The sequence below is a fragment of the Sylvia atricapilla genome, chromosome 4 (genome assembly GCF_009819655.1).
Source record: "Sylvia atricapilla isolate bSylAtr1 chromosome 4, bSylAtr1.pri, whole genome shotgun sequence".
NCBI lineage: Eukaryota > Metazoa > Chordata > Aves > Passeriformes > Sylviidae > Sylvia > Sylvia atricapilla.
Window position 1 is genome coordinate 30645718 of NC_089143.1, and position 13556 is coordinate 30659273.

General features: G+C 45.9%; 1 protein-coding gene across 2 annotated transcripts in view; it reads right to left on the reverse strand.

Moving 5' to 3' along the window:
* Positions 1-242: 242 nt before the first annotated feature.
* SMOX (spermine oxidase) overlaps positions 243-13556 on the reverse strand; it is a 49670-nt gene continuing 36356 nt past the window's right edge. For both annotated transcript variants that reach the window (XM_066317446.1, XM_066317445.1), the window contains 4 exons: positions 11866-12039; positions 8383-9082; positions 2058-2218; positions 243-712 (listed from right to left, as the gene is read on the reverse strand). In XM_066317446.1, the coding sequence (XP_066173543.1) occupies positions 575-712; positions 2058-2218; positions 8383-9082; positions 11866-12039 (1173 nt within the window). In that variant the 3' untranslated portion in view covers positions 243-574. The remainder of the gene's footprint in view (positions 713-2057; positions 2219-8382; positions 9083-11865; positions 12040-13556) is intronic.

The following is a 13556-nucleotide window of genomic DNA, read 5'->3' on the forward strand; positions in this document are numbered from 1 at the left end:
ACCAGACCTTTTTGGTCAGGACTGTATGGCTGGCAAAGCAAATCTCCAGTTCTGAGAGATTCTTCCATACAAACACCATTTGTGTAATGTGTTTCTGACCTGTTTTCAACTTGTTTTCCTCCTACTCCAAATTTTATAGGAAGATAGACAATTCAAAATTACAAAAAAATATTTTTGTAATGTTGAATAAAAGTTACCAAGTCACCAAGTGAAGTGTCCAGTAAGTACCACAGCACCCAGTCTTTTTATTACAACATTTATTTTAGTATAGAAGGCACTTACAATACAGAAAGAAAAAAGAAATAAAACAGACATGATAGGCACTGAAAGTGAAATTAGAATTAAAATGACAGAGAAACAGTTTACCAGACCAAAAGGAGCACCCTTCCCTGTTAACAATACAACACATGGAAATGAAGCTATTGATGACTAACATTTTTAACAATTGCGGCTTTTTATTATTTTTTTAATAGAAAAGATAAAAGGCTGTTCTACTGTGAACTGAAATAAAACAGAACCCCTCCAAACACCTGCAGGAGGATTTGGGAGGTGGTGGTGGTCAGGCAGGGCTCCTTCAGGTCGGGCACTGCAGCAGGTCCTGGTACATCTCAATGAGCCGAGCAGCCTCCCTCTGCCCAGAGAGCACAGCACCGTGGGTCGTGGAGTAATACTTCCTGTGAGTGGCCTCTCCTGAAAACATCACCTGCATGGGCTGCAGGGCACAGCAGAAATGGCACAGATCAGCACAACTTACTGGAAAGCAGTGAGGAGGCTAAAAGGAGACAAAATTTCTGTTCCCTCCCACACAAGATGGTTTGGGTTGAAAGGGACCTGAAAGATCATCCAGTTCCACCCTCTGCCACGGGCAGGAAACCTTCCTCTATCCCAGGCTGCTCCAAGCCCCATCCAATCTGGCCTTGGACACTTCCAGGGATCCAGGGACATCCATCTGGTTTGGAGTGCTGGTTCTCAAAACCCACATGAGATACACCACAATGTACCAGTTCCAAAAAATTTAAACAAATCTGTGCAAGGCACAGAGCACCTGCTTCTGTACCATTTCCTCCCTTTGCTCCCCTAAATTACACTTCAGCCTTTTAGGCATTAAGGGAATTTGTCTTCTCGACAGCAACTTCAGAATAGAATAACAGTCATGTCTCAAAACCCAGGTGAGACACATCATTGTATCTCTTATACCAATAGTGAGGTGCTTGCTAGAACTGCAACTTGGATTTGAGGTAGGAATTTCTGGGAGGATTTCTCTGGGAACTATATAGAAAGATTCCTAAAGCCCTTGCTGGGTTTTCTTAAGTAGATTTCTGCACCGAATAAAATTATTTCTGCTGGGGCCAGGTTCTGGTGGAGGAAATGGACTGGGCTGCTGCTTGCTGATTTTCATCAGCCTTTGGATCTGGACACATAATCCTGAGTGATGGGGCGAGTTTGGTTTAATGTGTTCCTGAGCTGTGTAACCACCTCCATGTGTGCTCCAGCTCTCCTTGCTAAATTCAGAAAGTAAAGGCAAGTGTCTGGGGAAGGAATTCATCATCCCCTGCCAAGGACTGGGCCTCCCTCAGCCTGCACTGCCAGCACAGAAAGATTTCCTAATATGCACCCCTGACACATTCAGACTTAGACATTAGCAGGGTCATAATAACAGTAATCTTTAAAACAGATTAGCACATGCTTTCCTGAGGAATTCTGAACTAGACAATAGGGCTGACGGTCATTAAATGCAGATATCACAATTCCAAAAGTCACACACACATGCAGCTCTCAGCTCTTGGGAGATTCATGGAGAGATGAGGGAGTCCCTGAGATGTTGGTATTCCAAATGTTAAAGAGATGAAATCCTACACACATCATTTGTCCATAGAGGCATTATTTGCCAAAAAAAAAAAAAAAAAAAAAAAAAAAAAAAAAAAAAAAAAAAAAAAAGAAAACACAATACTGGAGGCTAAAGCAGGGATTTTCTCTTTCAATCTCCCTCCCCAAAAACCTGCTGCCCAGTGTCCCGTCAATTTTATTACCACAGACCCCATCTGGGCCATACTTACAGGAGTTTTGGAGCTCTCAGCATAAGGCAGTGGTTTCGCCAGTTTCTCCACATCGGCCCCGCTAGACCCAACCTGGGTGTAGGAGTAGGATCCACGGAAGTGGGGATTGCTGCCCCAGGAGGACCGCAGGATCCGGCGAGGTTTCGGAATGTTTGGATTCCCTAGGTAGAAAGCGGAAGGCAAAAAGTCAGACTGTGTCCAAGAGGGAAGAGGACAGTGCCTGAGCAAAGTGTGGGTGACAGGGATTCTGTCTGATTTATGCAACATAAATCTGTCTGATTTATTTCATTGTAACAGAGCCCCCAAACCAGATCGCTATTCCATTATTGAGTTTTACCTATTTATATGACAGATATTGCCTCCCTTTTCATCTCAGCTCTCCATTGTCCAGGAATCTGTCGGAGTCCCCACGCCTAGAGCTGTCCAAGGAACAGCTGGACAAGGCACTGAGTGCCCTGGCCTGCTTGACAAGGTGGGGAATTGGTCACAGGTTGGACTACATGACTTTGGAGGACTTTTCCTACTTAAATGATTCTGTGATTTATCTTGGAAAGGATCATTAAAATGTTTAGGTTCCTAAAAGACTGGGGAGCTTCACATTCTGGCTGGAAATATAAAGCATCTTCTGGTCCCATTTGAAGTGAGAAGCCTGGTGGTAACCAAGGATATGACTGATCTCACCAAAATTTAGGTATTTAATTGAGTGCCCAGTCTAACTTGGATGTTTAGAAGCCTTGTGAGAGATGTGCCTCCAAAGAGGAAAGTAGGCAAATCTTCCTCATGTGGGGGAATTGAAAAATCTATCAGAAAGTTCTCAAAACCTGTATTAACTCATTCCAACAGCTTCCCATACAGCTGCTCCCCAAATCAAGCTACAATCCAGGAGACTCTATTTAATGCATAAGGCATGGAAAGCAGGCTTTTGAGATTGGAAGCAGGATTTCTAGATTGGTGTAGGATTTCCACTAAGAGGATGTAGAACCTGGAGGTGAAGAAGACACCCATAACAGGGTCATCATCACCCATCCCAAAGACCCTGGAGAACATGAGGTCCGGGACTGCAGCCCATCAGCTGGTGGCACAAGAGCCTCAGGTACAAATAGGGAGAGTCACACTTTGGAGACCCTCTTGCTAGGCTGGTTTTGGGCCATCTCAGTGTCACTGCTTTTGTTAGAGTCCTGTGACTATAATCTGGAATGGCAGGAGATGAATAGGGGTCATGGAGAGTTCCAGTGAAGAGAAATTCCCTCTGCAGGAGCCAAGATCCACCCTTGAGGCAACATCACATATCCAGGCAAGGTTCAGCTACTTGGGTTGAGTCAAAATCTTCCATAGCAAGGAGACTGGAACTGGATAATCTCAAAGGTCCCTTCCAACCCAAACCATTCTGTGATTCTTCATGGAAAGGGTTGTCCAGCCCTGGCAAAGCTGCCCAGGGCAGTGATGGAATCACCATCCTTTGAGAGATTTAAAAGCTGTGTCGATGTGGCACCTGTGGACATGGGTCAATGGTGGCAGTGCTGGAGTCCCCATTCTTGGAGGGATTTAAAAGCCATGTGGATGTGGCACTTGGGGACCTGGGTCCAGTGGTGGCCTTGGCAATGCTGGGGAAATGGTTGGGATTGATGATCTTAAAGGGCTTTTCCAACTTAAGTAATTCTGTGATTCCAAAAGATGATCAGCACAAAAAGTAGGAGTTTTGAGATGTTCATATCCTATGCCTGCTTCAGATCCTGACTCCATGACAACTCAAGAAGTTCATCCTGCTATGAGACAACACAAATTCTCCCACCTTCTTCATCCCAGTTTAGAGGGAGACACCCAAAAGTGAACACCAGTTAGGCACTGCATTATTTAGTCCTCATAAACTATTATTTAGCTGTGCCTCCAATGCCTTAAAATCAAGAGCAGGTCCTGGCTCAGCTTCTGTTTTCAGGAGTATCCTGTCAGCCAGAGCTACAGAATAAGGGGCTGGAACAAGGCAGAGGATGGCCTGCCCAGAGTACCCTGTGAACACTGTAAAACCAGGCCACAGATCAAATATGGCATAGACTAGCAAATAAATAAATCCCACAAACGAAATACATCCTACAAAGCAATGTTGTTTCAGGAGCAACAGCTTTGCATAACAAAGGCCTCTAAACTATGCTCCTGCAAGCCTCTTCAAAGCAGAAATGCCTGGAAGCGGAAAGCCCAAAGGAGTCTGAGAGCTGGGAGCTCTCAGATGTGTCAAGGAAGTAAGTTATCATGTTTTATTTTTGAGGCCTGTGGGAAAGCCCAGGAGAATACATCATGGAAGCTGTCAGAGAACACTCCCCAAGCAGGGCCAAGGCAGCCACCCATCCCACTGTACTGCACAAAAAGAGCACACGAGGTGTTTTCAAATAAAAGGAGTCTCTGCAGTCGCCTGGCAGTGCCTGTTCCATAGCTGGTGCATGTTTGCATATCCACATCCATTCCCATGAGCACCTTCCAGGGTCTCCAGCACATCAGGCCATGTTAGCAAGACACAAGTGTCCACTGTGCAGCAACTGTGCCCCTGTACTCCGCATTTCTGCACCTTTTAATGCAAGCAACTGCTTCTAAGAGGAAAATCAGGCGACCCAGAGGGGGGTTTTGGTTGAAGGTCAGACAGGAGCAGGTAGCACAAGCTCTGATTCTGTGCTGTTGTTTGAAGACAGAAACTACAAAGACTGAGAGCCATAGTCCTTCGAGGAACATACTTCACTGGACTTTCTCATTCTGGTTTTAAACAGGGTAAACATGCCTTTTTCTACAGGTGAAAGTAACACAGATGTGGAAACTTCTCCTTTTCCACCATCCAAAGAGAGATTAAATGGCTAAAAAAAGGATGTTTGCCTTCACTAGAACAGGAGGGCACATATCTTCATGCCACAGATTTCCACTTGTGACGCTATGGAAGACAACTCCCTGTGCCTCACACAATCCCATTCTTCTTCACCTCCTGGGAAGTTTACTGGTTATGGGGCTGATTGAATTGTCATAAAATCAATTCACCAGTCCAAATTAAGGACCCAAATTTGTTTGCCTACCTGAGAGCAGGGATCTAAGATTCCACCAAGGGAGATCTGTGGTACTGCCCCCACTCCAGCAACTACAACCACCAGAGTGGCTAACCGAGGCACAAACATGGGACTGGGAGATGTGATGCAGAATCTAAAACAGATCTGTTCCCCTCCGGAGAAATAGCTGGAGGTCAGGGAGGAAAACTCAGGGCGTCTCCAGCTGCAGTCTGACAGGCTCCAGTGATCCCTTCAGCAGGGAGTCTCTGGCTTCTAACTCTGGGAGCTTATCCAACAAAGAAGGCAGACCAAGGCACCTAATTGCTCTGAGGTATTCCATTTAACCCGATTTGGAGGACACTGCTTTTCACCATCCAGTTGTGAAAAGCAGTAATTGCTGATGGTACTTAGGTTAGAGCAATCCTCCGAGCTTTCCACAGCAAAGCCAGATAATCCCCAACACTGATCTGAGAGAAAAATTCAAGGTCAGTTCTCAGAGAAATTCTCAGTGTGAGCCTAAAAGAATGGATTTAACTTAAAACTGGTATAACATACTCTGAAACCAAAGGAAAGGCCACCACGAGCAACAGACTGGGAAAAAACAGTGAAAGATGGGAACCTACCTGGAAATGCATTAATTCTTTCTCAGAAGAATAAGAGCATGGGGCATTTCATACCCAGAAGATGAACGCCTCAGAAGGCAAAGCGAACATTAAAAGGCTCAAAGTATCTGCTTCATTACTGAATATAAGGCTTCCTCTATACTCAGTAGAGAAAAGCTGCTTCAGAAGATGTCACAGAGCACCAAGTGAGGTGTGGAAGTTCTGAGCTGCCTTATGGAAGATCCAGGCTTTCTATGGAGCTCAGGATCCTGGCAGGACTAGTTTTCTAACTTGGTTAACTGACTGTGTGAACCTGAGTGGTGGGAGAGGCTTTCAAGGCTGGGTTGGGCGGTGCTAACTGGACCAGAGGAGTGCAGCTGTGCTCAGAAGTGGCTGTAGGTGTATCACAGGTTGCTGGTCTAATACCCTCTCACACTCCCCCTGGAATAGAGCAGCAGAGAAGGGAAGTGTACGGAGAGCTGAGCACACTTCTGTTATTTCAGCCAGTCTGGCACCTGGCCCAGATCAGCCCTGAGGTACTGCTCCTTCTGGGAACCTCTAGGGAAAACAGGAGCAAGGGAAACAGGATAAACTCAGGTCCCTTGGCCAGCGAATCCTGCAAGAGCTGTGAAAAGGTTTTCTACCAATAAGGAGTTTGGGGGCAGAAAGTGGAACAAGTCATGTTGGATAATGGGTACTCCAAGTACAGGTTTTCCTCTCACAGTTCTGAGCAGCTGGAAGGCCACTTCTCAGCTGATGCACAAAATGCTCATTGCAGGGCAAGGCCCTGGTAAATCCAGTCTGGAATTCTCCAGGGAGAGACAACCTAGGATTAGCTCTGTGGAAGAGCCTGATGGACAGTGACCAGGTGCAGCATCAGCTGGAACAGCAACTGCAGCACAGACCCACGGCCCAGAGCCAACTTATTTCCATTCTGGGAAGAGAGAAACATGCACCACGTCCAAACAGTAACTGTCAAGAAGCCCAAGAAGGAAGAGGGAAAGCAAACTCCCACGTGCCAACTACAAGAGACCCAAAGAGCCAAATTCTCACTGATGAACTGAAGTGGAATTGTTTTGGTTTTGGTTTGTTTTTAACTAGGCCTTAAGCAAGAAAAGCTGCAACAAACAAGGCTGTTTGTACATTCAGCACTGCAACAACTTGGCCTGTGAGAGAAGTCTCCTGCTAAGCCTGTGCAGAGCAGCAGTTCCCTGCTGAGGTCAGGGGAAAGACGGCACATAGGGACTGATGTGACACGGGCAGAACACCAACAGCTCAGGAGGCACAGCTGAAACAGGATGCAGGCTTGGGCACCGAATCAGAGCTTTTGAATCCAGAGTCTCTACCCTACAGCTCCTGTAGGGAGTGGCAAAACCTTTATTGGCTGTAGTCACTTACGCAGGAAGTCCTCAGGTTCCAGGACTCTTTGAGAAAAAGGGTTCTTCACCCAGAGGCACAGGAACAGGCTCCCCAAGGAATGGTCACAGCACCAAGCCTGGCTGAGCTCAAGAAGCATTTGGACAATGCTCTGAGGCACAAAGGGATTGTTGGAGTGTCCTGTGCAGGGCCAGCCGCTGGACATGGTGATCCTGATGGGTCCTTTCCAACTCAGGATATTCTGTGATTCTGTGACTCTCTGGATCTCCATGTTGTTGGTAGCAAATGGTCAGTAAGGGCAGGAGAAAGCTGAAGTTGTGAAGGCAAATTTCTCCAGTTATCTGGAGCTCCATGGGCAAGAGGCAAGGTTGGAAACCTACTGAGTGCTGAGACTGGGCTAACACCAGCTATCAGGAAGATATAAATCCTTTAATCACAGGAGCCATCTCAAAAATAGCATAAATGACATCTAATCTTGGAGGATGCCACTCTTATAACTGCTTGTAATTCTGTATAAATTCAAGACCCTTATTTCAAAACTGCTATTAAGTCCACCACTATTTCTTTCAGTGTTACTACCTTACACCTGCACTTGCACAGTGTCTCCCATCAGAAGATGTCAAAGACTCTCAGCTACAAAAGGCCATTTTCTTGGGAAAGTGTGTGACCTCTAGAGAAGTGACTGTGGGCAAACTAAAGCCCAGCATCCAAGTATTATTGCTTTAAATTATTTTATTTGGATTTTCTCAGTGTAATACACCTAAGATTTGTCTCGGTCCAACTGCTGCCCTTACACTGATGTGTGAACACAGAACGTGAAATCCGTGAAGTCCAGGAAGGTTTCAGTGATGCACCCAGAAAACGAGAACTCTCAGGATCAATTAATTTTTTTAAATTTAGGCCATTGAGATTGATACTCTATTTCCATAGAGTTTATACTGAATGGAAGTCAGGGGTATGATTCAACCACACCTCAGCTGATCTACACAGTTCAACTTCTGAAGGGGCTGTACTGCTCTCCACGGCTGAGATCAGTCCTTAGAGCCCGACAGCTTCAGCTGCTGAAGTGTTATCTGTGATTAAATAAAGCAGAGGATATGGAATCCTCCAGCACTTCTGCCCACCACTTCCTGAGCTGGTTTATCAGCCCCTCTGTAAAAATAGCTCTCAGGCACACCCAAGCAGGAGGTATGCTGGAAGCACATGCACATTCAAAGGGACACAAAATGCCAAAGAACTAAAAATTACTTTAAAGCATTTCCTTCCTCGTGGTTATTCAATCCCCCAGCCCCACGCTCCCTCTCCCACCAGAGCACAGCTGACCTGTAAATTTACGTAGCATTTCGGTGCAAGTTTCTGCCACAGTTTCATCATCACACTTCTCCATAATCAAAGCCTCTTCTCCGCAGATCCAGCCACTGAGGACATGGCCGTACCTCTCAGGTGGGTACAGCACATCAAAGCTGCAGATCTTCTTGTACCACAGCTCCTCAGGATAAGTCAAGCTCTCACTCTCCGCCTCGTCTTCCCAGACAAACTGGATGCTGTTGCATTCAGAGCTCCAGAAAGGCTCTTCAAACTCCAGGAAGATCTTGTCAGTGGTATTGATTCCCAGTTTCTCAATGGCCATCACCTTCTCCTCAGGCAGGCGGGGATGGAACAGGCTCTCGTGGCGCTTCTTCAAGACTCCCAGAGACACAGTCACAATGACGTGGTCAGCTGGGATGAACTCACAGTCCTCGCACTCTACGAAGACATTGGAGCCCTTGTTCTCCTCGGGGAGGTCACTGTTGTGGTCAGCCACCCTCTCAATCTCCTTGCTGACCGACTGGTTCCAGTGGATGCACTTGACCGGCTTGCGGAGCTGAATGACAGACTTGGGAATGGAGCGGGCCAGAATCTCCACAATTTTAATGAAACCACAAGGAATGACGTGATGAGCCCCAGGGATTTCGGTCCACTCGCCAAATTCACTCAGTGAGACTTCATCCATGCTGTGGGAGCTGCTCTCACAACTCTCTACCTAAGGAAAAGCAACACAAAAGCAACATTGCCACAAAGCAACTCCTTTAGCCACAGCACAGCTCTGCAAGGGCACAGAGGAGCTGCATGAGATGAGAGTGCCAAATTCCACTCTGAAACCAGATTAGTTTTGCTAGGAAAGAAGTGTTTTGCCATAGGATCTGACAAAAATCAATACTTCGCCTTTCTTGCAACCAGAGAAATCATTTTGCCATGGTAAAGAGTTTTAGTTGTATCATCCATACTTCACAGACCAGAGGGCTGGAGCCCCTCTGCTCTGGAAACAAGCTGAGAGCTGAAGCCGTTCAGCCTGGAGAAGAGAAAGCTCTGGGAAGACCTCCTGACATCTTTCAGTACCAAAAGGTGCTACAAAAGAGTTGGAGAGGGGCTTTGGACAAAGCCACGGAGTGACAGGAGAAAGAATTACGGCTTTAAATTGAGGGTCAAATTAAATTAGATATGAGGAATAAATTCTTCCTTGTGAGGGTGGTGAGTCCCTGGAAGTGTTTTCAAGGCCAGGCTGGACAGGGTTTGGAGCAACCTTGGACAGTGGAAGGTGTCCCTGCCCACGGCAGGGGATGGAACTGGGTGGTCTTTAAGGTCCTTTCCAACCCTAACCATTCTTTGAATCTGTAATTCCATGATGTCTTTGCTTCTGCATAATTCTGGGTTAAAGTTCTGTTTTCTATCCTTTAAAACCCTCTGCAGTGGCCAGGGACCTGCTGCCTGGTGCTCCTACAGCAGAACGTGGAGTTGCGTTAATCAGATGCTCATTCCAGGGCTAATACATGTTGCCACGAGGAGCCACAAAAAACTTCTGGCAGCTATTTCTGCTGTCTGCAGCTTTCAGCATGCTGTCAAACAGTCAGCAATCAGCCAGCTAGCAATCTGCCAGAGGTGAGAGGACCCCGCACAAGAGGAACTAAAGGAGACGGGAAAGGGAAATGCCAAGATGCGAGCCACGTGTGTTTGATGTGATTACCAAAGCTTTAGATCCATTAACCTGTTGGTTAATGTTTGTAGGAGTATTAAGTATAGCTGTAGCTTCCAACAATCCCTGGAACAAAGGCAGGATGTTTGGCCTGTCTTGTGATAAGCTTCTAATGATAATCCTGATGCACGGGACACAGTGATCTTAAAATCTTCACATCACCAGAGTCACAATCGCTCGCACACTGTAATTCCCTAAGCATTTTAAGGAATATTACAATTCCTTGCCTCACCCTTTGACCTATTTTCCAGGCCTTTCCACACTTTAATGACTGTGCTTGGAAGCCTGAAAGCCTAGACCATCTCCCTGTGGAGCACTCTGGTGCAGGTCAGGAATCTCTGTGCTGGGACAAAGCGAGCAAGTCAGGGTTGTACCAGCAGTTCCCAGGCTGCACCTGTGACCTGGGATAAACAGGTGCCTTCCCTGTCCTAGTCACTGCCTGATGACTCCAGTAGGGACTGAGTGAAGACCCATCTTTGGACTGTCCTGTGGTTCCACCCCACTCAAGTACATCCCAACCCCCCCTCAGGGTCACACAACACAAAACCTGTGGCACACTTGCAGGATCCTCATCCTGCCTGGATGTTCCAGCAGGACACTCATCATTATGAAGTTAAACACTGGTGGCTGTCTGATTCTTTCAACCATGAAGGCAAAATCCCAGGGGAAGAACAAGCAACTACAAAGACTCTAACCCAAGACAGGTTAATCCCCACTGTTGTCATCTGATAGTCTTAAGTATGAGAAGCTTTGTTGTTCTCAGGTATTTGCATGAGAAGGGATTTGCAAGACTTGTAGGAACCACTCTGCCTGTGGCAGCCCGCAGCAAGCACAGGAGAAACCACCAGGAAACTCAGAGCTGTATCCAATGACTTAACCTTGTCTGCATGGGTGCTTTATATGGGTAACACAATCAATAACTGAGCTTTATGTGGCAACTGCGGAGACATCCTGTGATAAAAGGTTTTGTGTGAGGATGCTGAGATATCAGGGTCAGGACACCACATTTCAAAGCTCAGCTTTATCTCAAATCTCCCATGAGATTCTTCAGGTCTTTATTCCTCTGGTTTAGCTTCCCACCTGAAAACAGTGAACACATGACAAAGTGCTGCTTGTCTCCTCTGCCTCGCTTCAGAAGCTTTTAAGTCATTCTAATTGAAATAAAAATGACTGATACACTTTACTGGTGGAGTACTTGATGCAGCCTTAAGTCCTCATCCCACAGAGAATTCATTTAGCCAAGGCACCAAGGAGATAAAAAGAACTATAGAAGCCATGCGGAAAGCTGGTTTTATACAATCTATCTTGGATTTTACTGTTTTACCTTCAAAATGGTTTCTGGGGATTTCTTCAGCACATTACTAGTTTCAAAGTAACATTTCTTCTGGTCTCTGAGAGGTAAAAAACACTCAGGCAGGATCAGAGAGTGTGGGTGTAAGTCACAAGATGATAAGACATTACTAAAAGAACCTAACAACAGAGTAGCTTCAGGTGGTGAAAAAAACTAAATCACATCAAAAAATTTAACAAGGTCTAGGAAAGCCTCTTCTATTAAGAAAACTGAGGGTTGAAGGTAAAAAGAAAAAAAAAATAGTAGAAGTATTATTCTTTGCAGCCCACTGTCTTTGGATCTGCATCAGGAGGGAAAATTGTCAACAGAAACACAAACTGCAAGAAAGCACAGAAAGCAATTTCCGGACCTGGGCAAGGATCAGCTGGGTGCCTGAGGTTCAGGAGTTGTTTGCTCCTAGTTTAAACAAAAAAGCAAACACCCCAATGACGTGCACACATACCTTCAGGTACTGCTGGATCATGGCCAGTTTCAACCTCTTCACGGCCTCCGTGTCATCCGGGTCGGCCTTGACGCGTTTGCGCACGACGTCCCGTGTGAAAACACCCACACTGTTCTGGCTCTCAGCATTGACTGGTTTACCTCGTTGGAAGAACTCCTGAGTCAGGTTATAGACCTGCCAGAGACAGGACATGAGGATGGGCCACGGGATTCCTAGCAGGATGCTCCCCCCCGTCCCAACCCAGCACATTCAGATCACTTCCTCCTCCGAGCAGTACCCATGTCTTTGCTCATTTCTGATAAAAAACATCAGCTCTTCTCCCATCTCCGTGTCCCAGGTGAAATCCCAGGCTGCTCTAATCTGAAACCAGCCTTTCCACCTTCTCCATTATTTAGAAGGAATCCACCAGAATGAGTAAATTCAGTTTCACAGTTGTTTTTCTGCTGTCCCATGAAATCAGGAAGTGACAAACAGAACAGGAATTTTTTTATGCCCACACATTTTACTTGAGCACAGGACAGGTAGAAATCCATGGAAAACACTGACATCTCTAGAGCTCCTCACCGGCATTCACAAGAAAAAATCCCTTGTAACAAATAATTCTTCTTTGAAGGTATTTCTGGTGTTCTTTAACCCCAGTTTTCCATACAAGCCACTTAAAGGAAGGCAACACCATCCACCTCAGCCTTCTGCTTGCAGCTGCCTGGAATAACTTGTATTTCTATCTACAATATTGCCAGAAGAGCCTGCAATAGCATCATGGCTTTTCCTTTCTATGGAAAAAAAAAAACAAACAACCCAGCTCAAGAGGAATCTTTTAACACAGGAAAGATTTCAAAACATGCCTCTCAGAAATCCAGCACATCCCATTAATGACTTGTTTGTCCAGAATGTGCTCGCTTCTCATTCACATCATGTCACAGGGTGCACAATACTCTTAAAGCACAGGGGATATCCCTGCCTGGGGAGTTTTTCCTGTCAGAGATGGTATGATTACAGCTTATGATCATTTTTTGGAGACAGATGATTTGGATACGTCAAGAAATTGAAGTCTACAGTAAATATCTGGTACAGCGCTGGTAAAACTGTGGCAGCCTTGCCTTCAAAAGCTCCTGGAGATTCCAATGCCCTGCTGATAGGTCTAATCCACTATGGTTTATGTTCTTCCCACTCCAATATTCCCTGAGAGTTTGATTTTATCTTGGGTTTTAGGAATAAATTCGAGGAGGCAAAATAGAAGGAAGAAGAGAAAAGGGAGGGGACTAAACACATTTCAGTGGTAGGAGTGAGAGAGAGGAGGTCGATGAGCAAATGGAGGAAGGTGAGTTGACAAGTAAGGGATGAGGAGGAAATTGAAAAAAAGTGAAAGAATGGGGGGAAAAAAGGGTGAAATAAACTATAAAAACAAGAGAAGAAACAATCACAAGGGCAATGAGTGGGACTGGTGAAGACAGAAGAGAATTGCAGACACTTCCTGGGACACAGCCATTCCAAGGAAATTCCCAGATAAGAAAGGTAGGGCCCAGTGCCCTGTATGAAAAAACGGCTTCCAGCAAAGGAAACTTTGGCAGTTCCAGCATCCCCTTGTTCTCAGGTCCATGGATTTCTGAGGCCACAAGCACTTGAAGCAGGTCCGGTCTGCACAGACCTTGCGTCAGCACAACCAGCTCGGCTTTCATAAGCTGATTGAG